This window comes from Notechis scutatus, chromosome 1 (genome assembly GCF_049901735.1).
Source record: "Notechis scutatus isolate UNSWTSFEM ecotype Mainland chromosome 1, rNotScu1.2, whole genome shotgun sequence".
In the NCBI taxonomy this organism is placed as follows: Eukaryota; Metazoa; Chordata; class Lepidosauria; order Squamata; family Elapidae; genus Notechis; species Notechis scutatus.
In genome coordinates, this window is record NC_142009.1 from 208,049,057 (window position 1) to 208,076,293 (window position 27,237).

The following is a 27,237-nucleotide window of genomic DNA, read 5'->3' on the forward strand; positions in this document are numbered from 1 at the left end:
TAGATAGATAGATAGATAGATAGATAGATAGATAGATAGATAGATAGATAGATAGATAGATAGATAGATAGATAGGATTGATTTTGCATAGTTATGTGTATATTTGCACATAAGTGGTTATGTTTGTTTACGAAATATATAATGCTGAAAAGACTTATTTCCCAAACTCCAGAAGAAGCAAGCCACTTCTGCGTTTCAAAACTGAAATGCTGAGGCACATATTTCTTACCTGAGAATCCGTGAAAACTATGAAAGCTGTTAGATCAATATGTCAAAATATGTCCAGTGAAGTATCAGAAAACTCTTAGCACTTGCTTCACCACTTCACAATTCCAAGTTAATTGATTTATTTCCTTCATTGCTGAAGAATCACAGCTCAACTCTTTTGATCCCAAAAGAACTGAATCAGAAGACATCATTCAAGGTAATTTAATAACATGAACTACATATAGTATATGAATTATCTTTTATCTGCAGAACCAATGAATGCATTGCTCCACATTCACATTGGTGATTGATTTCTTGCATATTTCCAAAGAAACTTTTGGAAATTAGGAAACCCATCCAAAGTTCATATGAGAATGCAAGTAAAAGTTAAACAAACAAACACTGGTTTATTATGCTTATTCTTATGCTTATTTGTAGCAAATATACAAACTTGGCAATCAATGTTTACCTATTGCCAGGGCTAGGGGGGGGGGGGGGGGGGGGGGGGGGGGGGGGGGGGGGGGGGGGGGGGGGGGTTTTTGGGGGGGGGGGGGGGGGGTTTGGGGTTTGTAAGGTACTGGAGATCGGTTCGTACATTTGGGCATCAAGCCAGAGTATGGAGTCTATCTCTAAGGGGCATTGCAGTATATTGATTGATGCATTTGGCTGGCAATATCTTTTGCTTGGTTTGATGTGGAAGTTTTTATGATCATTTTAAAATTTGTTGATGTGTCACCCAGAGTTGTTTTCTAAACAAGGGGCTATATCTCTCTATATAAAAGCGAAATACCATTCACACATCATCACAAAATCTCTAGAACCATAAAGCCTACAAACTTGAAATTTGGCGTGTATCTTGTGTTAAGTTTGGAGAATAAGGAGACCAGACATCTGACCAGTGACTTCAACTCTTTAATAATAACAGGAATCAGAATGGAACAGAGCAATGCTATGGGCAGCAGTAACCCTTTTATAGGGTTAGCTGCTGCCTTATTAACCAATGAAAATGTGCAATCAGTTCAAACTACTAACCAATAAGAACAGTCCCAAAAGTGGCCAATCAGGGACTGGTTCTGGCCCAATCCCAAGTTGTTGTACAAGGACCAATCAAGTGTGCAGGTTTTCAACCCCTAATTTGCATTTAGGTTATACACTTTTATTGATTCACAACATCTTGGCTTCTAGATGCTCACTAAGAAAGGATTTTTCAAATGACCACCAGAGCATTAATATTTCGTATATTATTATTTAACATGCTCTGATGCTAAGGAATTCTACTCCCCCTCCCCACCTGAAAAGAAATCTGTTCCAAATGCAAAACACAAGCAGAGGAGAGGAGTTTCAGTTTTAGTTTCACAGCAGCAACCAGCTTTAGTACAGAACAGTTGAGCTAAACCACACCCAGGCTCCTTGCTGTCTCCTTCGTGCTCACACAGCAAATACTGTATCAGTTTCCAAACAGCCCTCAACTCTCTCACACACTGACAGGATGCTAGCCAGATAAATACCAATAGATGCTGGTAGGTAGAGGCACAATTCCTGCCCCCCCTCATTTTCCTCCCCGAAAACTAAGCTCGATCGCATAGTTTCATACTGAAGCACAGTTATCCAGCTAGTAAATAAATACTTTAAAAAGAAAACCAAGAATGCCAATAACACCATGTTTTATATCTAGTCATATAGTTGAATGGACAGAAATTTCTTTAATGGATTGGAGATGAAGGGTTTTTTTTTAAAAAAAAAAAAATTCTTCCTCATTTTCCATCCTTCGAGATTTGGTTATTATCATAGTTGAAGGACTTTCACGTATTATGATTTCTGATTCTTTGATGTTTGGGAATTAAGACCTAGTCAGGACCAAGAGAGCTGTAAGTACATCCCTGTTCTCTGCTGTTTTTACATGTAAAGAATTCATAAATATTTCTGAAACCTCAAAATCCTCGTGGCAGAAAAAAATTCACAGGCTATAAAAGGGTGTTCATCAAACTTTGGGGTACCACTTAATTATAGTCTTCATCCTTGGGCTAAGATAATTCAAATGTTGATGATGGGATCCCATGATTAGAAGTGCCAGAAGTTTTGTCAGTTTCAGAATCTCCTATAGATATGTTGACCTCCTGCCCTTGCGATTCAACTGAGTAGGGATATTTTTTTAGTGCTTCCCTGTTGATATTGATGGATTACTAAACAAACGGCTCTTTTGTTTGCAACCATTGGAAATGCTTTGCTAATCATTTCTTACTACCTTGTTGCTTAGATCTACTCAGTTTAGTTACAACTTGCAACTATTCAGTCTTCACTTGTCTGTAAAAATTGCATAGTGTAAACGTCTACAGAAATTCTGATTCATCTGGGTGGTTGTCCTAAAGGTGCTTTTATTTTAAAGGTAACTGGGCCTTCAGGTTTTTCTTTATGCTTTTTTTTCTTCTCATTCAGGAAGTTTCTTCAGTTCTCATAGTGTAGCATAGTATAAATGTATAATTTTCATTCAGAAAACATAAGGCTTTATATGTCTTCTTCAGTTCTATAGTACTGACTCGTTTATAATTTTAACTGTGTTGAATTTTTTTTAAACTCCTGTGCATTGTATGACAGTCTGCTTTTTCTTCCCACCTAGAGAAATTCCAGATTCCAGCTTTGCATCCAGTTGTTGCTCCTGAGCTTTTGGGGTCCCAGGTCTACCTAAAATGTACTTTCACCAGTCCAACTTCAAATTGGGCTACGGGCTATACAGTGATCTGGTCACGACTTTCTACATCCAATGTGAAAGAACAGCTTCATCACGACACAACTGTGCAGGCATTCTCCTATGTGGAGATGGATGGAATTAATTTCAGATTGGGAGATACGGTAAAGCTTTCTTGAACTCTGAAGACAAGGTCAAGAAAGATAATCGTTACGTAGTGCTTTTTTTTTTTTTTTTTTGTAATTCTTATTAACTCTCATATCTTGAGCCTGAATTTGGCCTAAAAGTAAAACATGGTGTTCAAAAAGCAATTTATTTATTTATTTGTTTGTTTGTTTATTATTTATTTATTTTATATTGCCACCTATTCACCCATGGTGACTCAAGATGACTTACACAATGTAAAAACATATTTAAAACAAAAAATTAAAAACAATAAAAACTAACAAAAAGAATCAAATAAATTAATAAAGTACAATCGAACAAAATCTGGAAAAAATAAAAAAATCATCCCCTAACTCCCACCCTCCGCTCTGACGATAGCAGATCACACTAGCCATTTGATGGGCTCCATTCCACTCTAGGTTCCCCAGGCCCATTGGCAAAACCAGGTCTTCAGTGCCTATTCTAATCTCTTCAGGGGCTATTCTAATCTCTGGGGGAATGATATTCCAGAGAGAAGGAGCCACTACAGAGAAGGCCCTTCTTCTGGGTCCCACCAGGTGTAACTCCCTCAGGGATGGGACCTGCAACATTTCCTGCCTCCCCTCTCTAATGGGTTGGGTACATGTGACTGGCAAGAGACGTTCCCTCAGATAATTTATTTTAACAGAATAGGATTGTGTACATTTTATTAAGTTTAGAACTATAAAGCAATCTAATTCATTTATCCAAAATATTTTTGTTGTACTGCATAGCATTATATCTTTTAAAACAGGCAATAGGAAATAATAGATCATATGTAGAATTAAAAATAATCTACCCTCTTAGAGCACTGTAATAACCAAAAAGCAGTTTGGTTAACCTGAGCCAAATACCTACAACACAATTATTTGTATTTAAGTGAAAGTAAAACTTAATAAAAACACTGGTTTTCTTTCTATTTCTAGTTGCCCGTAATTTCAGAGAACCAATTGGATTCCAGAAGTGGATCTCCAAATTTTTTTTTATTAACCCACATAATTGAGTCAATGATATAACACATCCCCTTTCTATGATTTTAAGATAAAACTGGCATTTTATTTTTATACATTTTTGTAAGGCTTACAAAATATTGCATGCAAAGCAATTTAATTCTGTAAAGCAAGATGTACATGTGTATACAAGTGAAGTAGGGGTTTGGGTGGTTTTTTTTTTTTTTTGCTGTCTTTTAATTTCTACCAACTATACTAAGATATGATTTATGTAATATCAGATTTGACAGGGTTTTGTGACATCCTACTTGACCTTCTTTAGTGATCAGCTAAGATCCATCCAAATCAGCTTTTCTGTGGTGGGTGCTGCAAATGAAGGCATCTGGAGTCACTGATTGTAACAGCCAATTTTGTATTTATTCAGTATAATTCTCAAGTACCTCCATACTTTTCTGTGCTATTTATTTCTCAAAAGCTGCAAAAAAAAAAAAAAAAAAGCCTGGGAGCTTAAAAATTAACATTCTGTTCCCATATGATTGACATGTCTGAACTATTTTCCATTCATTTAAATTTTTATTAGTAATATTGTTCACACCCAATATCAAGTATCCATCAAGAGATTCATCCCTTAACCAGAGTCACAGAGTTTAAACTTTTATTAGCATATCTCTAAATAGCCAATATCATTTCCCCATAATGTTTAGAAAAATCACACCTTCCTACAGTTACGCTATATCAGCTCGGTTGACAGCCAAATGCTAGCAAAACCACTGCAGCTTTAATAAATAAATCTGCAATGTGCTATTTTCCCTTGGGTAAATGCTCAAGATAGCCCATTTCATCTGATTTGAAATTGTAGCAATCCCAAGATCTATTTAGATGATATTGACAGAGGTCACTCTATACCTGGAGGGACAGCCATCTGTAAATTGCAGCCGGTAGTATGTGCACAGTAGGTAATAGTAAGAAAGCAGGATGTGCCAGAAAAAAACCTGGTCATTTTTTGCTCTGCACAGCAGTTTGGAGATTGTGCCATGAAATGGCGTATGCTTTAAAAAAGGCTTATGTAAAATTGTGTTTTAGTTTATCATTAGCATTGGGCATTTTGTTGAAGAGTTATAATATTTTCAATTATTGTGGCAACTCTTCCCCCACATACTGAAAAACAACAACTCCTTGAACAAACTTCCATAGTGATTTATCTCTGTAGATAGATTAGAAAGAAAGAAAAGTAATTACTTGAGATGCTTCTGCTATAAAAAAAAGAGAGAGAGAGGTTTCCCTTTCCCACACTTTAATTCTGTTAACTGCAGTACAATAATTTGTGATGTATTAAATATTGCTTTCGGAAAGAGTTTTGACTTTTTTAAAATGAATGTTCACAGTGAAATTCCATAACAAGTGATATGGATCGCTTGAATGAAATAAGCCTTGAAACTACCCTATCTGAATCAAGCATAATATCCAATTCAAATTATTTTGACTTGCTGTAATCGTTATAGATAGCTCCATCTAAACCTTATTGTGCTAAAAATCCCTCTCCCTCTTCTGATATTCTTTTCAATAACAGAAATTATATAACATGGAGTACAATATTATTCTTCCCCCCCCACAACACACACACACACACACACACGCACACGCACACACACTCTTGAGTGTCTGAAAGAGAAGGCAAGAAAATATTGTTATCCCAAATTAAAATCTGGATGCCCTGAAGAAAATCTTTACCAGTTCCCTGAAGGATGAAGAGGTGGGTATATGTTGGTCCAGAATGAGGAGCAGCCACTGAGAATATCATTTTCTGCCACTCAACATGTGTGCAATGGATAACCTCAGAATCCCCTTTGTTCATTTATATAAGGCTGTCAGACCTCTACCTGCGTATAAAATTGGGCAAGGGCCCAATTTTTATAGGGATTAATAGGCAAGCTTAAATAGTGTGAATTGGCCCCAAATTCTACTGGTTATCATCTCAATCAACTTTATCCCTTCTAGTCCCTCTCAGCCTCCTGGCAAAAATCATATCTGCTTGTCCTATGATATCAATATAAAACTAAGTACCGTGTTTCTCACAAAATAAGGCCGGGCCTTATTCTTTTTTGGGCCCCCCAAAAACGGCTAGGCCGTCTTTTCGGGGGTGACTTAATTCCCCCCCTTGCATCCTCGGGTGGGTGGGTGGTGGCAGCTTGGATGTTGACCTCGGCATTGGTGGGGCACTTCGTATCGGGAGACCTTCTGCCACCGTTGCTTTCCCTTCTCCCATGCTGCCATGGCGTTTAGAGCAATGCTGCAGTGTTTGGCGCAGCCACACGCAGGCAGCCAGGGCTCCTCCCTACAACTGGAGCCCAGCGGAGACACTCGGCTTCAGGCGCTCCTGTCGCTGCCTTCCCTTCGCCTTCGAAGGCAAAGCCAATTCTTTTAAAAACAATGCCCTACTACTGGTACGACAAAGCCTCCCCTGCCCGAGAGGTCAGCCCAACCCCACATGGCAAGGCAAATCTCCTGGGGCCACAGTGCAGGATCGGCCCACCCCAGGAGAAGCACCCAGCCACTATCTCTGCCTGGTGCTGGGCAAAACGCGAAGAGCTTCACCTGGGGTGCCCAGCACAGCTGACAGGCAGGCCCTCCTGCCCGGCGGTGGAGCTCTCGCCAAGGCAGCAAGTACCTCCCCACCAGGCCCTTCGCTCATCCCACCAGGGCTGCACCACATCCGTGTGGGCTAGGCAGAGCTGGGAAAGCGAGCCGCAGGTGCGCGCCCACCTGCCAAGCAAAAGAGCTGGGCCAACCCGAGCTTGGCTTCCTTCCCAAGTCCCTCCATCCTGAACCTGAAAGGCCACCGGGAGAGGCTGCCCAAGGCAGTGATAGTGCCCACCTGTCCATGGACAGGGAGGCGAGGCGATGGCAGCACTGCTTCCCTGGCTGGCGGGTCCAGCAGAGAGAGCCCGAAGTCGCCCATCCTTTCCACCCCTCGCCCAGCCCATCCCCATCCCCACGCATCTCCAAATGCATCAGCAGCTCCAAACGCTGTAGCGGTACGGGCATCGGGCAGGGGCGCTGACTCGGCAGGGCTCAGCTCGGAGGAGGACACGGTACAGGCCGTCACCTTGCTTCCCTGTCCATGGATGGGTGGGCACTATCATTGCCTTGGGTGGCCTCTCCCAGTGGCCCCTTTGGGTTCAGGCTGGAGGGACTTGGGAAGGAAGCCAAGCTTGGGTCGGTCCAGCTCTTTCACTTGGCAGGCGGGCGCGCACCCGTGGCTCACTTTCCCGGCTCTGCCCAGCCCGCATGGCTCTGGCGCGGCCCTGGCAGGATGAATGGAGGGCCTGGTGGAGAGGCGCTCGCTGCCTTGGCGAGAGCTCTGCCGCTAGGCAGGAGAGCCCACCTGTCAGCTGTGCTGGGCGCCCCAGGTGAAGCTCTTTGCACTCTGCCTGATGCCAGGCAGGGATGGCGGCTGAGCGCTTCTCCCGGGGTGGGCCGATCCTGCACTGTGGCCGTGGGAAATTCGCCTCCCCACATGGGGTTGGGCTGCCCTCTTGGGCAGGGGAGGCTTTGTCGTACCGGTAGTAGGGCGTTGTTTTTAAAAGAATTGGCTTTGCCTTTGAAGGCGAAAGGAAGGCGGCGACAGGAGTGCCTGAAGCCGAGTGTCTCCGCTGGGCTCCAGTTGCAGGGAGGAGCCCTGGCTGGCCGTGCATGGCTGCTCCAAACGCCACGGCATCGCTCTAAATGCCACGGCAGCATGGGGAGAAGGGAAAGCAATGGTGGCGGAAGGTTTCCTGATACCAAGTGCCCCACCAATGCAGGCAGCACCATATCCGGGTATGCAACAAAAGTACTTCCTAACGGCAAGCCCCCCCGCCATTCCCCCCCATTTCACATGTTTAATATAGGCCTTAATTTGGGGGGAGGGGCTTAATTTGATTTTATGCCAATAAAACATGCTGGGACTTCCTTTTGGGGGAGGCCGTATTGTTGGAGAAACACTGTATCAGCAACATATGATTTCATTACATCAATCAGTGATCTCATGTACATGTTAAACTGTATCAGAGAGAGATTCAACCTCTGGGACACTCCACAATAGAGTGCTCATGGGTTCAACACCTTGTCTTCCAATAGCTAATCAGAACCCCTGGCTCAGGAAAGAGTAGAATTACTTGCAAAACTCTATTCACTCTACAATCCTTGCATACAGCTCAAGGAAGCCATAAATGATGGGTTCTGAATGCCCATAGAGGGGATACATCACCACCCTATTAGTCCTGCTACAGACCATCTACAAGAATGATTGATGCACTCTTAGTCCTTATGCCAGGCCTGAAATATAACTGAAGCGATGCATATAATTGATGACCTCCAAGACCCCCTGAAGGGCCTTCTCCAAATCCTTCTCTAGAAACTATAGGTGAAAAACTGGCTGATAACCATATAGGGTGATTGGATCAAGGAATAATATTTAAAGGACAGGAAACAGCAGCCTCAAGCACCCATAATTTTGTGCCTATATGGCCCTACATATCATCCAAAGAGGGCAAGGATATAATTTGCAGATGGGTCAGTGTCTCCCATATAGAACTCTGTATGTGACAGACAGAAAATTAGAGAAGAACCAGATTCTTATTCACTTTCTCCTATAATTTACCATGTTCCTCTTCCCATCTTATGTTTCTCTGTCAGTTGCTACCACAACTCTTCCCATGTATATGATGAACAACAATAATTAAAGGAACAGAAACCAAGTACTATAAGGAGAGCCTGGAGAAACTAGAAATATTTGTCTCTGGAAAGAAAAGAGAGAAGACCCAGGCAGTCTATATCACAATGTCAGAATTAAAATTCCACGTCAGAATGGTGGACATAGAAACTTGGGAGACAAATTCCAACTTGAATGTTCGGGGTGGGGGGAACCTTCATTAACAAGCATAGCACACTCCTCCCTGCAGCATGCAGAGGCTGAATATTTATCTGTTATGGATACTTAGTTTAGATTCCTGTCCTGACAGTTGGGCTTAATGGCTTAAACTGCTTTTTCCAATTATTATTCTAACAAATCATGTGAACTTGTCAAATTTATGTACAAGGGATTGCTGCCAAAAAAAAAAAACCAAAAAAAACAACAACCCACCACCACCCTAATAAGAATGCAATTCTATTTTTTTTCTATCAAGACCATACAACAAGGCAGACATAGAAAAATTAAATCTGCACATATTGCCAATTTCTCAAACTCCATCACAAAACAATTCTCCTGATGCCCATAGGTGTATTTCTTCCCCCCATCTCAGTAGGTGTGCTACGGTTCTGGATCTCAATAATACGTTTAGCTTAAATAAAGCAATCCCTTTTAATACTTTTAAAATTTAGGGATAAAAAGGATTTTATTTTGCCAAGAAGCTTTAGGGATAAAAATATTCATTCCCACAGTCAAAGTTGTCTTTACATAGCCTGTGGGGTATCTTTTTCATCCCCCCTTACTTTTGAAATGTGGGGGGAAACCTATGATTGCTTAGTTAAACACTAGGAACCAATATTTAGCTAAAGGCAAGAAACTTTTGAGAAAACATATCCAAGTAATTGTGTGGTACAATAGAATCAGAATTAGAATTCTTTTATTGGCCAAGTGTGATTGGACACACAAGGAATTTGTCTTGGTGCAAATGTTCTCCGTATACACAAAAGACAAGATACATTCGTCAAGAGTCAAGAATCATAAGATACAATACTGAATGATAGTCATAGGGTACAATAAGCAATCAAATCATACTAGGAAACAGTCCATATAAATCGTAAGGATACAAGTCATACAATCACAAGTGGGAGGGGATGGGTAATAAGGAGTGATGAAAAGGTTAATAGTAATAGTAGTGCAGACTTTGTAAATAGTTGGACAGCGTTGAGGGAATTATTTGGTTAGCAGAATGATGGCTTTCAGGGAAAAAACTGTCCTTGTGTCTAGTTGTTCTGGTGTTCGGTGCTTTATAGCGTCGTTTTGAGGGAAGGAGTTGAAACAGTTTATGTCCAGAATGTGAGGGGTCTGTAAATATTTTCACAGCCCTCTTTTTGACTCTTGCAGTATACAGGTCTTCGATTGAAGGTAAGTGGGTAGTAATTGTTTTTTCTGCAATCCTAATTATCCTCTGAAGAGGTGCAGATGACAGGCTCAATAATTCCTCTGTAGAACTGTACCAGCAGTTCCTTGGGCACTTTGAGCTTTCTGAGTTGGCGCAGAAAGAACATTCTTTGTTGTGCTTTTTTGACTATAGACCAGTGACTAAAATGTATGTCTATCTATTGGGAGTGGGAGGGGGAGAGGGAGGAGGAGGAGGAGGAGATCTAAATTTACAAAAGAAGAAACTTCACACATAGAAATACAATGCAATGCAGTATTTCATAATCTGTGCAGCTTTTAGAGGTAAAAATTTCAGTTCCCAGAATTTGCCAGACAGCCAAGCCTCTTGGTGAGAATTTGTAGAAATTAATTTAAAAATCTCTACAGAAACAAATAAGAGATGCTAGAGAACTCTGTTACAAGTAGTAATCTGTTCAAAGTTACAAGAGTGCTGAAGAAGACTTATAATCAAGTGTTGCATTTATGATCATTGTAGTATCGATGTAGTCACATGATCATAATTTGGGCACGTGGCAATGGGCATATATTTTGGGTGGTTGCAGCATCCTCAGATCACGTGATCACTATTTGTGACTTTCCCCTCAGCTTCCAACAAGCAATGTCACTGGCACCAATGGCAATCATGTGATGTCCCTTTTAACAATCACAGTGATTTGCTTAATGGCAGCAAAAAAAGGTTGCAAAATTGGATGTCACTTAATAACTGCATCGCTTAATGCTGAATAAGCAAGGAATCAGATTTGGTTTCCAAGGAGCAAGGTCCAGGAACATCAGATTCTAATAATGATTCATATCCTGAATAGCCTATATACATTTTGGCCTTGTTTTATAAAAGAAAAAAGCCTACAATCAGTGAGTGTGAGCAGGGTTTTTTTTTCAAGAAAGGTGTGTTGGCTAAATTTTGACAGAGAAATTGGGGAGAACAGGTGTTTTGTTGCCTCATTGGAGAAAAGACATGTATCACTATTATTCAAGCATATATAATTAGCTTGAACTGTATTGATTTATGAGGCAAATAACTTCTAATGATCAAAGTTTAACTTATGGTATAAACACATAATCCAAGAAAGAAGGCAGTGCACTTTTGAAAAGGCCATATGTTATTTTATGTACAACATTGATATTCTGTATTCCTGGTACAACAATGTTAAAAATATACCATATTTGATTGGCTTCTTCCTCCCCAGGACCAAAAGGCCACTCTATACTTACCTCAAAGATACTTAAATCTTTGCACTTTGAGTTATAGATTTTTTTTGCAATTGGTTTGCAACTTTCTTTTTGGCTATCTAGCCAAAAACATTGTTATTCAAACATGTTACATCCAAAGTTTGAAATCAAATCCAGTAGGTCTTTGACCACCCATGTATTGATCCAAATGTGGCGCAAAAGGGCAGTTTAAAAGAAAAATAATAACAAATATAGTGCTGTTCAGCTTTGGCGATTCTAGACAATTTGGAAGCATTGAAAAATAATATTATCAATCCAGCAATCATAAAATCAGCAGCATAAAACCTGTAACAAAACCTGGGTTAAAAAAACCTCATAAACTATAATGATCTTAGCGCCAATGGTAATATTTGTTCAGAAATACAGCATATCTGTAGCAGCACCTGCAAAAAAATGCCCTGTTGATGACCTAAGAGCATAGGGAAATTATATGGGAATAGATGACCTTGAGAATGTCAATCTAACTCTCTTTATTGATTCCACTACTACATAATCCATTCCCTATATCTGAGCCCCGTAACATTGTGCTCTTCAGTTCTATTTTTCTGAAAAGCAATGCACAGAAGCATCAGGGATGTGGGGGTGTGGAAATATAGCCGATATTGTAAGGATTTTTTTTGGTTACCATATGCTTAAAATGATAAAGCAGGGCTGCAGCTTAAAAAAATGTTGCACAACTGTTTCACCCAATCTTACACATATTGACAGATGCCCTACAGTAGTTCTGAAGGTCAAAGACTTCTCTAGCATTCTGTGCATTTTGAACTGGCTTGGCAACAGCTTTTAGCAACCTTAAAAGCCACCTATAGATATTTGTTTGAACACATTTCACTGTTAGTTTTTAGTGCTTGGAGGGCCACCCTTGTGAGTTCTCAGTTTGACAGAGAAGGGCGCTGGCTACCTTTTTGTGAAGGAGGTCTACAATTGGTGAGGATAAAGAGCAGCAAAATAAGTTTTTATGAAGTGTAATCCAACAATCGCTTAGTACATTTTCCATCATTTTTCATGAGCCTGTCATTAAAAAAAAGAGGCAAAAAGATTTTGAAATAGTTTGGCTTATTTATTGCAGGTCTTTTGCACTGTCACAGTTTTTAGGTGGGACTCACCTGATCACCACACTCTCCCTGAGGAAAGCGATGGATTCTATGCTGGAATCAAGGTAACCACAAAACATCTAATTTCATAAACTTCTCTAGCATAGCCTTGATGGAGATTTCTATATTAGCCATTTTGTTTCGCAAGACAACACACCATAAAATTGGCTTTAGTGATTATAGGAAGGGTGCTTCTAGGTGCTGAAGCAGAAAATGCTTGAATAAATTGCCTGCCATTCTATCAATCATTCTATCAGTCTTTTAAAAACACTAACAGCTGCAGCATTTGAGGTAGAAAAAAATGTATTAGAAAATCCTCCCATGTTTATTCACCTGAATAAACCTATGGTGCTATATGTATAATCCTGTGCAAATAAATAAATTGTTATCGTAATATTTGGCTATAAGGACAGATTCGCACTGTACAATATAAACTATGTCTTTAATGTGACCATATTTATGAGGTCCAGCACAGTGGTGGGATTCAAATTTTTTTTTACTACTGGTTCTGTGGGCGTGGCATGATGGGCATGGTGTGGCATGGCTGGCATGGCAGGGAAAGGATACTGTAAAATCTCCATTCTCTCCCCACTCCAGGGGAAGGATACTATAAAATCCCCATTCTCTCCCCACCCCACTAACCTGCTTTCCAGCTCTGTTATCCTGTGCAGGGCAACAAAAGAAGACCCAGCTGATCAGCCGGGTCTCAGGAGGCAGAGAATAGACAGGGGCAGGACCAGTCAGAGGTGGTATTCCAAACTACTCAAAATTTCCACGACCGGTTCTCCAAACTACTCAAAATTTCTGCTACCGTTTCTCCAGAACTAGTCAGAACCTGTTGAATATCACCTCTGGTCCAGCATGGGATTAACATTCAAATATTTTGAATTTTCTGAAAAGCACGATTCTTTTTACAAAAATAAGGGTCAAATTCTCTTTTATATTAAGGACTCTATTGTACATCACCTAGCTCATGTGCAATTTGTAAGCCCTTCTTTTGTGCCCTTCTTCGTGAAATGTCCTGAGAGCCAGTTTGGCATAGTGGTAAGGTGCTCGCTTAAAAGCCAGGAGATGGTGAATTCTAGCTCCATTTTAGACATGAAAACTGATCGGCTGACTTTGGACCAGTCACTCAGCCCAGCTTACCTCAGAGGCTGGTTGTTGTGGGGAAAATAGGAGAAGGAGGAGTGTTGTGTAGGTTTGCCACCTTGAATTACTTCTAAAGTAATAAAAACGGGTTAAAAATCTGATAAATAAAATTTCAACAGCACATTGATAAAACATTCTAAAATAGAAAATGAGTGAAAGTAGTAATTTTAATTGGATAAACATTTTTTAAAAGTCTCCCACCTTTTAATGTATTTTAAACCCAACATTTTTACAGAATAATTGCTGTGCTGTATAATCATCTTTGTGATTATGCCTTTGATAGGGACTTACTGGTAATAGTATAATCATAGCTTTGGCTAATGTGGCATTATTTATATCGGTAAAATTATTTTCTTCCCCTGATAAAATGCAATAATATGCTCAAACATCATAGATGGGTGAAATCTTTTGTTTACCTTCTAGTTTTAACCAGAAGTGCCTTGAAAATGTTTTGAAGTACAGTTATGCTCTACATTTGGGGTGAATTATTCTTGGTCATATACCGAGTTTCTTATTTCTTTTCCATTTCCACAGTTTTCCCCCTATGTTTAAATATTGTCAGCAAGTAAAAAATTTCTTCTCATCTATTGGATGAGGAAGAAAGTGAATAAAAGCTGTCTTCTGAACTTTCCCCGTTTCATTGTCTTATGATTAGAGGCATGAAATATAACAGTTTTAAAATCATTTTACCTTAACATCTTTAAAATTAATGTTTATATCTGTGTTAGAGGGAAAGGTGGGTATCATTATTTTGAATTATAGTTGCCCATATTTATTAGCTATGTATCAACAACTAGATATCTTTATTTACTTCCACATTAAGATTAGAACGGGATAGCAAATATAGAATGGTAGAAGTCAGTTACACTGTTGTCAACATAACCTTGATTCAGAATACATCAGTTATAGTTTGGTTTTGTAAATAATGAACAAACCAGAAAGGCATAAAACATTAAAAGACAGACTAGCTAGGAATCTAAAGGATTGTGGTGCAGTCCTTAGCTACAAAATTGAGAAAATGTTGGCTTTTCCACATACTGCTAGACTTGATCACTCAGTAACTGTAGCCAAGATCACTGATGATCAGTGATTAGAGTTGGAATCCAAAGAACCAGATTCTTTATTCTGTCCTAACATCCCCAGTAAAAGAGAAACATGCCAGGGAAGAACGAGAAAGAGAAAAAAAAATTGACACTTTAATCAATAGATAATTTTAATCAGGTGGCTTGATGAATGGTCAGATCGCCATATTCATGTTCATGTAAATTGCTCTTCCATTCATTTCAACATTCAAAGTAGAATAACAGACAAGCAACATGACCAGCTAATTATTATAATATACACTCCAGCACATTTTAATTAACTTTTTTTCTTCACTACTAGCACTACAGTGCACTATACCAATCGGTTCCATGCTGTTAGTTAATAGAATTTTTCAAAGGTTTTTCTCCCCTTTCTGCAGCAGAAAAAAGGAACAATTACCCAACTATACCTGAAAATTATTTTGTAATTACTAAAGATGTTCAAAAGCAAAAGGTAATGTTTGGAAATTAAGTCAATGTCTATTTAATAAGCAGTTACAGTGGCTAATTTGACTGAATGGTTTAGAGCTTAGCAGAAATCTCAGGGAGCCACCAAAATAACAATTTCACCTCATCTTGCGAGGGCACTGATCCAAAATCTTGTTAACTTGCCAGTGTATTAGTAAGAGCAAGCAAGAGGGGAAAGGTAGAAAGCAAAAGGACAACAAACCTTTTCCCAGTGAAAATTGGTATTCTTGAAGACAAAGAAAATGAGAGGCTTAGTAAAAAAGAATCCTTAATTAAAGAATTCTTTAATCTGTAATGTGTGTGTGTGTGAGAGAGAGAGAGAGTGAGTGAGTGAGTGTCTGTGTGTGTGTTTGTGTGTGTGTGTGTGTATTTGGGACATTTTATCTAAAGTCATATAATATGACTTTATATAATCTGTTTTTGAGGAATAGATTTTATTTAAAAATAAAATTATTTAAAAAAATATTTTTAAAAATCCATGGAATATGTTTGATTCTGATACATTAACATTGCCTGGGAGAAAGGTTGCTAATTTTAACTCTTATTCAGTTTAGTTTAATTTTCTTCCCTCCCACCCTTTCTGGTCTTATATTTGTTTTTGTCTCAAGTCCTTTCTCATTTTCATAAATAAAACTAAAATTTTCTCTAACAATGCACCAAAAAATCCTCAGTGAGAAATCACTGGGAAATTTATATAGCTAACCATTTACCAAAACAAACTCTGGGAAGTATACAGAATAAAAGCATAATACACTAAAAAGAACATTTTTTTAAAGAAAGTATTTAATCTTCAGTCTTTTTACAGCCAAATGATCATCAATTGGGGAATAGATTATTTTATTTTTAGGTACTAAGGCTGACCTTAGTATGGTTAAACTGATGTTCTTAGGATGCTCTTAGAATTACTCTTAGGGGCCCCTGTATGTTTCTGGCTAGGCTATCTTTCTTCATGGTCTCAAAGGTCTGCTTCCCAGTCAAAAAAAATTAAAGGTTCATCTTTAAAAAAGAAGCCATTTCTCACGAGAAGAGATTAGGTGTTGATATGAGTTTAATCTAAGATTGATAACCTGTCTTTATTTCCAGTTTGTACCAGAATCTTTAAAAATTGCAGAAGATGGAAAGGAACATATTTTGACAATCTTAAGTACCATTCCTATTACATGTTTGGCCGAGGATGACATCTGTAAAATTACTTTACAGTTAAGCACTCAGATTTCTGGTAAGTACCTTATGTCAAGTATAACCTGCCACATTTTCCCCCCACTTTTCTTGAAATCACCATACCTGTAATGAATCTAGAAGCAGAGAGATGGTAAAATGCTCAGAAGTAAAATATCATTCCAATCATTACACACACATACACACGCGTGCACACACGCACGCATGCGCACACACACACACACACACACACACAAAACACACAAAGAGAGATAAAGCATACCTATATAGATTTTCTGTTTTATGGCTCATATCCATTTTCCTTAATTATTGTGATGTAATAAATACTAACTTAGCCAACCTAGCAGTTCGAAAGCATGTAAAAATGCAAAGAGAAAAAGAGGGACCACTTTGGGGGGAAGGTAACAGCGTTCTGTGCGCCTTCGGTGCTTAGTCATGCTGGCCACATGACCATGGAGACGTCTTCGGACAGTGCTGGCTCTTCGGCTTTGTAACGGAGATGAGCACTGCCCCCTAGAGCCGGAAACTACTAGCACATATGTGCGAAGGGAACCTTTACCTTTATCTTAATAAATAATGAGCACAGGTGTAAGAACATACAGAGTTTGTCCTCACTGGCTATGCCTGAAGATAAATGGCCTTTATCTGTGCCTCTCACTCTATTTGCCTCTTTTTGCCCTTTAACACTGGAAAGAACCAGCCTCAGAGACTGGAAAGAGGGAGGTGGAAGAAGTTTTCACTCTTTTTGCTCTAAGAGTGAGGCAACTGAAGAATCCACTGTTTCCTGGGACGTCCATCCAATGGATGGGGCTAAAAGTCATGGATGCAGAACTATGGGATATAGCCCTGGATATCTCCTTTATATAAGAAGCCATACAATCCTATTTTTAAATGTTAATGTTTTCATGTCTTGAAATACTTTATTATTTTACTTGGTAAACTGTATTATGAATCCTTGGGAACCTCTATTTGGCATGTGGGTAGACATAGATATTTTTAAATAGATAAACTAACATTGCTGAGACTATGTTTGGTTTTTATTGCTGTTTTTCTATTCCTGCATAATAGTCTGTTTCTGTTTCAAAATAATTGCATAATAATTATTTTTATCACATAGAGAAGACCATTCAACATCATTTATCTAAGAGAAAAATAAAACTAGTAAATTCTCAACAGTGTTATAAATTTATCCAGTATGTTTTTGTGCTTCTTTAAGATAACTTGTTAGGAAGGACACCGAACATAGCCCTTTCAACATGCCATGTGGATTTGGAACAAAGGCCCTGCAGAGAAAACAGCTGTGGAAAAGCAACTCTTGCTGTAAGAGCTGTGAATGACTTTGTAGAAAATGGAAACCTTATCAGTTATATCACAGCCAAGCCAGTTCAGCCAAGTAAATCTCTGTGGCATGATTATAAGCCCATGGATGTCAAGGTAGGTTAAAGCAACAACCAAGAAGTTTAAATAACATGTTTAAAAAAAAAAACACAGAGCACTGCTTCACTGCTTTATTTATGTTTACCTTTATTATTCTTTTGTTCTTTCCAAAGTTGGAAACTAATCAGTCTTTTAAAAGATTAATAAACCAATTCTAACAGATATTTTTTTAAATGTACTGAATAACCCCAGAAGTCAGGTTCTTTATCATTAGAAAAAGCATCATTTTTGAGAAAGAAATAATTCTTATATGAGGGTTGGATTTCAGTAATTTATATTTGCTTCAGTTTTGTTCTGCTTGAATTCAATTACATTGGATCAGGCTGCCAATATTTCACATGCTTCAGTCGTCATATGTTCATTTGTTTCTGAAAAAGGAACTGTTGAATTGTTCCATATTTTCAAATATATCAAAATTAAAGTCCCTCTTGTACCTGAATAAAGTTCAGAAGAAATGCAGCAAAATAAATAATTATATTTGAAAATAATTAGGCCTGGTATCAATAATTGCCTATACTCCTTGTGTTATGCAAAAGGTTTCATGACTGTAAACCAAACCAAGCAATTTTGTTATTCATCAGAGATTTGATTTGTTTTAGTCACAAATAAAGAATACATTTTTATGAATCATGATATAACATAACCTGAGAGAAAATCTCATCTTAATGAATGTGCAAATCAGTATTTAGGATATCATCTATATTAGGAATTCTGTTTGTTCTGTATCACTAGCCATCCCTTCCTGACCTTTCAAAATCTCCTCAAGAAAGTCACCCAGATCTTTCAGGACAAAGGGGAAATCCTTGTAGGGAGTGTTTTCAGTTCTACCAGTAAATGAAAAGCTTCCATACTCTTACTTATACCAGATTCCATCTTATCTGAGGTTACATACGTACATGCATACATATATACATACATACAAAATACATATGATACTGTTGTCTTCTGAGGTAAGAAGTGTTCTCCAGAATGCAAAATAGGAGTAAGAATTGTAAGTTAAGAAATTAAAGGCACAAGGAAAGAACAAATAAGGGAAATACAGCTAAATCTTGGGATCTCATTAGTTCCATATTAACTCCATCCAACCATAACTTTTGGAAGTCCCCTTCCTCTTGACCCATTCCTTCTCCTCCACCTCCTCCTCTTCCTTCCCAAACTTTCTCAAACTATGCATTTATATATCCAATTCCTAGACCATCTAACTGCAAAAGCAACTCATACGTTTTTTGTGACTTCACAAAATTAAAAACTGGAAAAAACAATCAACCTGAAGTAACAATATAAAAACATCTTTCATATTATCTTCGGCCTAGAATCCTTATCTCAAGGCCTGCAGGAATCACCATGATTTTTTTTACAGCTGTCTTAAAGGTTAGTATGGTGAAGTCCAAACCAATCTCCAGGGGGATGCTGTTCCAGAAGGCAGATATTACAACAAAGAAGGCCCACTTCCTTGCTCCTGCTACATGACAATGCTTAATTTATGAGACACAAAGCAAGCCAACTCTGACTGATTGCACAGGTCAGGTAGATGCTATAGGAGACAGATGGTCCCTCATATCATTAGGACCTATGGCATGCAGGACTCTAATGCTTTGAATTAGATTTAGAGGTTTACCAATAATCAGTGCAAGCCATAAAACAAAGCATTATATACTTCATCACTACTTCTTAAATGCAGATTCCAAAAATAAGTAATTGAAATTCTAATAATAACCACAATCTAGGATATCTGTACTATGTTAAATCTGATTTGAATTCACATATAATTAAATGCAATCCAAATCTGGTGAGTCAATATTAAGAGCAATACTGGAATTTTACCTCAAAATCATATGAATTCCATTTCTTATTTTAACTAGGTCACAGTTCAAGACCTCCCTACAGGTTACTGCTACTCTTTCACAGATCCACACATAATCACATTTGATGGATGGCAAGTATTTTTTCAAGAAATTATGTAGATTCTCTATAGTAGTTGATTTTTATTTTAAATAAATTTGATTCTTTGATATATGAATATTCCTTTGCCCAGTGTTTTACCAAATCCAAAAAAGAAGAAGAAATGTTTGTAAAAACCAAGAGGAAACTAATCAATAAATTATTTTGAAAGTAAAATATTTCTAAAACAAAAATCATATTAGCAATTTGTATGGAAGTTGGTTCAAAATGATAGAAATAAAAACCTTTTTCATAGCTCAGAATGAGTTTGGATTAACTTGTAGATCTTACAAGGTTGGTTATTATTCACCAAAGATACTGTTTCAGCATCGATTTTGCTTTCTGCAACTTCTTCCTTGATGTTGTCATTTTGATTGTTTAGGCATTACAATAACTACATGGTTGGAACTTTTGTCTTGTACAAGAGCCTTAGCCGTCTGTTTGAGGTGCATGTACGTCAGTGGGACTGTGCCAGCCACCATATTGCCATCGCCTGTAACTGTGGTGTTGTTGCACTGGAAGAGAATGATATTGTTGTTGTTGACATGTGCAACAGGCAATTTCTGGAAACCAAGTCTCAGGTGATAATACAAAACATCAGAGCCTCATCACAACAAAATGTCAAAATCATGAAGTCCTATGGAGGAAAAAAAATCACTGTATGTATATCGCCTTTATTTGCTTTATTTGCTACTGATGGAGAACAAAATGTGTAAATGGAAATCAAAGAATGGTGTGACATTAAAAGCATCATTAGTGATATAGTTCTAGAATTCTTTGTTTAGACGATCGATCACTTACTATTAGGAATCTTAAACAATGCAGACTGAAGTTAATTCTGCATACCAATGATGGGTTATAGACTTGAATATTACTGTTATGGTCAGAAGACTGGCTTGAATTGTTTCATCAGTCAAAAATGTATGTAATAATATTAAGCCATTCTATGCTTCATTCGGGTAGTCAAAAATGGAAGAACTAGACTGGAAAAAAATCTAAACATTTGGATATACATTGGGGTACTACTACTGCATAAACCAGGGGTATCAAACTCAAGGCCCAGGGGCTGGATTTGGCCCGCAGGATGCTTAGATTTGGCCCACGAGGCTGCCCTGGAAATTGTGAAGGACCGATCCACAGTGCCTCTGCCAGTGAAAACTGAGCTTGTGAGGTCTGTGTGTGGCCCTCCCAAGCTCTGTTTTCACTGGTAGAGAGTTGCAGAACAGTGTCCCAGCCAAAAATGGAGCTTGGGAGCCTGTTTTTTCTGATAGAGTGCTCGGGCCACCACAGGCACCCCCACACACACACACAAGTGATGTCATGTTGGCCATGCCAACCCTAGCCACACCCACCTTGCCCCCCCCCAAGGTAAAACACAACCCTGATGTGACTGACAATGAAATCGAGTTTGACATCCCTGGTATAGACATTCTTTAGCCCAGAGAACTGGATCCTAGGAGTATAATCTGCAGAGCTTTCATTTCTGCTGGCTAGTAAGAAAGGCAGGGAAGGTATCTTTGTTTATTTTCACTTTTAGTAGAGAAAGGGTTATTTAATTATTTGAGTGTGGGGGGGTAGTATTGTTTTTTATTCTTTATATTAACCAGAGTCACTGAAAATGACTATGCGGCCATATCAATACGATAGATAGATAGATAGATAGATAGATAGATAGATAGATAGATAGATAGATAGATAGATAGATAGATAGATAGATAGATAGATAGATAGATAGATTGATTCAGGTAGAAAATAAATGCATCCATAAAAATGTTTCCATTCACCAGATTTTTCTGTTTTTCCAGATCTTGTTCCATTCAGGAGCTTTTGTTCGAGCTGATCTTAATGACTGGGGAATGAGTTTGACAGTAAGGGCACCGAGTAGTGACTTTAACAGAACCAGAGGTTTATGTGGTACTTTTGACAGAAATAGTCAGAATGACTTCCACAGGGCTGATGGGAGCTCTTTACCTTCTCACCAGAATAGCACAATGGAGGAGAACTTCATAGAAGCTTGGAGGTGAGATTTAAGTGGCAAAGGATACACTAAAAAATGAGCCATCATTATAAAAACATTCTATATAAACTTAGTAGTGTACTTCTGCAGTGATGCGCGCAAGAGTTCTGTTCTACCTTGACAAAAGTTCTAGCAGGGACCTTCAGACTGTATCACTAAAAATGTGTTTTGAACCTTCAGTATAAACTTTGGAACCATGATGGAAGATGTCTATCCTATTGTAGGCCTTTTTCAGTTAAGTAACTAGCTTAGCAGTTTACCAAGCACATGTAATGTTTTTGAAGCAGACTACCACATTTAATCTGAGGGCTTAATGTCTTCTTGGAGTCTTTATGTCTTTAAATCATTCTCTTTGTCCCCTCCCCCAAATGTAATTCTGTTCTAATGTTCTAATTAGCAAAAAATAATATAAAACAATTATCAAGTTTATTTATCATGGCACATTTACACATGATCAATTATTGTATTTATTAATCAAAACTTGTAAAGGATTTGCCTGTCACTTTTGGTTCATTAAAGTAGTTTCAGCATGAACTATAATCTTCCTAGTATTTACTCAGTAGTTCATGCCTGTATTTACTTGAGAAAATGTCATCATAAATCATGAAGTATTCAGGTATCAAACACATTTATCAATGTACTATATTTTCCTGTGATTGATGGACATAGATACAATTTTGCTTCCAATATTTGTGCATTGTCCTCTATCATATTTTCATCACTTTCTGGATATTTCCTTGTCTAAAAAGCAAGGAATCTATGATTCCAGCATTCTTCATTTTATATCCCTCCTTGGGTCTCCAGTTACCAAAATTATGTATCAATATTTACCAGTCAGGGTAAAAATGTAAAATGCTGTCCATCAAATTAACTGTATATTTTCTTTTCTGAATTCTGTTTGGTTTTATTGGTCTGTCATCAAATGTCTTTTCTAGAATACTTCTTGTTTGAGTCACTAATATTCTCATCCAGATAACTTGCAAGTAATGTTTCCTATATCTCAACATTTCTTTATGTATTGAACTCTGTTAGATGATAGTAGAATTTACATTTTGAAAAGGTGGAAGACATATTGTTGCAATATTTCTTTCTGTTTCACAAGTCTGTGTGAATATAAAATTCCCAGACATTAGCCAAAGCACTGCGTATTTTTTTCAACCCAAAATCTCACTGCCTCCCTTTCTTTGTAGAAAAAGAAAGTGAGAGGACTACCTCAATTCAGAAAGAAGTTAAAACCTATTCAACTAGGATCCTGTACCTTTGTTGAAGAATAACATGTAGATCAGGCATATCTAACTTTTGACTTGCCTGGCCCAAATTGAGTAAAGAGGAGTTGTCTTGGGCTACATATAAAATATATAATGTATTTTGTGTGTGTGTGTGTGTGTGTGTGTATTATAAATAATGTTAAAAGTTTATGATCTTGTGGGGTTGCATTACTAGCTGTCCAGGGCTACAGGTGGCCCACAGGCTGTCGGTTGGACATTTCTGATGTAGATGGTGACATGGAAGGGAATTTGAAGAGAGACTACAATTCCCTGGCATAACTTGGCTCTATGGAGAAGGAAGGGGAGATTTGCAGCCTGATAACACTTGAATAGATATTTAATTTATCATCATAGCTTTCCTAATGCTGTTTTTCAGCAATGTAATGCATGCCATTTACTTGCTGTCACTTCTGATGGTGTAAAAAGGGCTTCTCCTAGTAATCTTAAAATATAGACAATAACTTGTAGAAGTTCCTGACAGTTCTGAATCCCTACAGCCCATTTGCTTATTCAGCAAGGTGTTAGAAGAATAATTTGGGGTTCCAACTCGAGGGTGGCACAAGAATGAATCAAAATGAAATCCAGACACCCTAGGAGGAAAGGAGATTTATTTATTCCCAAAAGAAAAGAGGTTTGTCTTTGGGGATAGCTACAGAGAAAATGAGGTACAAAGGGGCTGTTTTGTAGGGGAGCCTATCCTTGGTATGGGTCTTGAGGAGTGTGAGTGTCTGTATGTGCTGGTTCTAGTGTGTGATATTTGAAGGGCATGGGCATGTGTAGGTAGATGTAGTCGGAGATATTTATTCTGGTGAACATATGGTGCCACTGAGAGAAGTGGTGGGATTCAAATTTTTTACTACTGGTTCTGTGGGCGTGGCTTTGTGGGCATGGCAGGGGAAGGATACTGTAAAATCTCCAGTCAGAGGTGGTATTTGCTGGTTCTCCGAACTACTCAAAATTTCCGCTACTGTTTCTCCAGAACTGGTCAGAACCTGCAGAATACCACCTCTGGCTGAGAGACAGTTTTAATTAATTCTATTTATATTTACAGACCTTCTTTTTTGATGTATGGATTAAGTCTGGTAACTTATTTGGGGGTTCAACAAAGTTTGAGGAAAAGTTTTTCTCCTGTTTGCTATTTGTACTTGATTAATATATTTTCTGTTTGATTGTTAATTATATAGCAGAGACGGGATTCTCAGTCCATCGTGGATTCTGTTAATATTTAAGGGAAGATAGAGTATAAGGGTTAGGGTTAGCAGTATAAGGAATACTGATATATTTTGATATAAAATTCCCACAAAGGATATTGAATTTCAATCCTCAACTGAGGCTCCTGGCTCATAAATTCTTACATAACGAGATACATTCCTAAGGCCCTTGAAGTTAGTAATTGGCTATTTTTAATATCCTTAAAATTATCCTGAAATATTCTTTTTTCTAACTTGTAGAAGCATATTTTATTTATTTTTCTTTTTTTATCCTGCTTCATATTTTTATTCATAAATCAAGGTGGCAATCATACTTAAACATACTTACTTCCTCCTCCTATTTTCCTCACAAGAACAACCCTGTGAGGTGAGTTGGGCTGAGAGGCAGAGACTAGTCCAAAGCCACTCAGCCAGCTTTCATGCCTAATATAGAACTCACAGTCTCATGTTTTTTAACTGGTGCCTTAACCACAAGAGCAATATATATATATTGTATTAAGATATCTTTCTCAGATTATTAACTGCCCCTAAAGTGTTAGATGGATGATATGGTTCAATATATAACTTGCATATATACACCAGGGCTCCAAAATCTGGGATACTTTTGAGGACAAAAAACCCTGTGCAGTCATGTTTCTAAGTCTACATGCAAAGACTTCACATCATACATTATGAGTTAGAATGAGAAAAGAAGATCCATCATTCAATTGGAGCACTTGAGTAACATCATTATGAAATCAACTATACTCTGTCTTTCAGTACAAATGTTCATTTATTAGGCCTGATTTGTACAATATGGATTTAGTGAATTTTACGATCAATCCATTCAAGGGCACTTTCAAAAGGAACACAGTGAGTGTCTCCAAGTGTGAAATATATCATTTTCAAATATTGATAATGAAGATATGTTGCATTCCTTTCAGCCAATATAAGTTTTACAATTGTTATAGGTACATACAAAAATGAAAACTGATTTAATATATTTCTGTATGACTACAGCTTTTCCCTCAAATCTTCTCAAGCAGTTTTGAATGCCACCTGAATATCTACAAAGTTGTGTCACATTCTCCCAAGTTTACCAATAGTAGTGTAAAAAAAATAGTTCAAATGATGCCTTCCCCTCCCCTCTATCATCAAATTTGTTTTTTATAATGATTTTAAAAATGATTTTTAAAAAGTCCAGTGGTGTGTTGTATTGCTAGTAGGGCATCAGCAAACTGCTCCTTGCAGAGGATGAGGAAAGTCTGAAAGACATGATAATATCTTTTTTACAGGAGGGAATGGGGAGACCTAGAGATAACATATCTAGGTTGCAAAATGCAGATTTTGCATCTCAAAAGTCTTCATGGCATTTCCTCTGGAGCAAGAGAAAAATATGATGGTTGATTGACTCACCTTTCCAAGATACACAAGTTTGTATTGTGAGGTCAAAAAGAAGTGGAATGGATCATGAATCATTGTGCTATCTTGATGTGGAAAGGGCCTTAGAAAGTCATTGTGAAGTTAGCTTGGAAAATGTACTATTGTTCCCATAAGTATTGACATTTTCTTTTTCTTTTGGAAAATGCTAACATGTTTAGGAATAATATAGAATAAAACATTTGACAGTGTTTAAAATTTCACTCTGCTGCTTGAAAGTTTGAAAGCACTCTCATTTATGGGGAAGTACTCCTATTTCTTGTTTTGCTCCTTCCAGAACATGTTCTTTATCTTTGTAAAATTCTGTACATTCCTTATGATTGTTGCAGCAGATCCTGTTTCCAAATCAGGACACAAGACCATGAAGGGTAGGAGAATACAGGTTTATTTGCGCAAAAGGTTCAGAGCATGAGTATGGCAAATTCTGAACCCCCGGCTATTCCTGAGGGGTTACTTTTATGCAGCTCCCAGTCTCAGTGTACTACAAAAGGGGGAAGTGAGTCTAATTAGCCATTTTGCACAATTCAGCATATAAATACTTATCTTACATCATCTGTTATTTCCCATACCCTCCTTTGCCACCCTTGCCATTTAGCTGTTTACAGGAACATATCTAGTTCATAGGTCATTATTCTTAGACTTAGATTCAGCAATTTTCTGGTTTTCACAATATCATATTAAGCAACTTCTATAATATTTGCGATATAAGCTAAGAAACTTCTGCTAATTATAAGAATACTTTTCTGGTAACTTTCCATTTTGCTTCATTCCCCACTTTGAAACTGCACTTAAATCCCTAGATTACTGTGGAGTTTCATAGATGGGAAAGATATCTTCCACTGTGTTTAATTTCTCATATTCCCACAAAAGCATAGCCTTGTCTGCAGCCTTCTTTTCTACCAGCATAGAAAGACTATTAGAGATTGCTCACACAAAGATGGGGAGAATACATGGTAGAATAACACATCCTGCTGCTATCATTCCAATTAGTGCCACCATGGAAACCTGGTTACACTATAGGTAAAATGCCTGCCTGTGGGTAGTACCATAAAGCACATGTGACATGGCCTGGATTCCCTTCCCTTATCCTGGTCCTCCTCCAGATCCTGGGGTTCCTCCAGGTCAGTGGGGTCTGGTGAATACCACTCATCCACTGCATCCTTATCAAGGGGTATTTCTTTGTTTGTACTACCCTTCTTAGCCACTAACATTTCATATAAGTACATGGAGTTAAGGACAACACTTATTACTAACAGGATGGTTACAATCCAGATGGAGGGCATAAGGCCTCTGCGGATGCATGCAGTCTCCTGCATCCTTTGGTTAGCTTCCATATTGTAATGGGGGATATAGAACATCTCCCGCCACCACTAATTCCCCCCCCTTTCTAAATAATTCCAATCCTTAGGTACGCTTGACTTGCGATTGAAGTTTCCAGGGGAGGCCCGTGCGTCGGGTGTTAGCTTCCGGGGTAACACCTGCAGGGGTCCATTCCTCTTCGTCTCCCATTTGTAGAGAGACAGCTTCCGGAGTGTCACCAAAAGGGGAGATATCCCGTGTAGTCCTCCAGAGAGTCACCTTCAATG

The 27,237-nt window shown here is 38.3% G+C and overlaps 1 protein-coding gene across 1 annotated transcript in view; it reads left to right on the forward strand.

Moving 5' to 3' along the window:
- VWDE (von Willebrand factor D and EGF domains) overlaps positions 1 to 27,237 on the forward strand; it is a 383,187-nt gene that overhangs the window by 177,901 nt on the left and 178,049 nt on the right. The window contains exons 4-10 of the mRNA XM_087955799.1: positions 2,825 to 3,057; positions 12,456 to 12,545; positions 16,263 to 16,398; positions 17,575 to 17,792; positions 19,658 to 19,731; positions 20,119 to 20,395; positions 21,542 to 21,756. Coding sequence (XP_087811925.1) covers positions 2,825 to 3,057; positions 12,456 to 12,545; positions 16,263 to 16,398; positions 17,575 to 17,792; positions 19,658 to 19,731; positions 20,119 to 20,395; positions 21,542 to 21,756 — 1,243 coding nt within the window. The remainder of the gene's footprint in view (positions 1 to 2,824; positions 3,058 to 12,455; positions 12,546 to 16,262; positions 16,399 to 17,574; positions 17,793 to 19,657; positions 19,732 to 20,118; positions 20,396 to 21,541; positions 21,757 to 27,237) is intronic.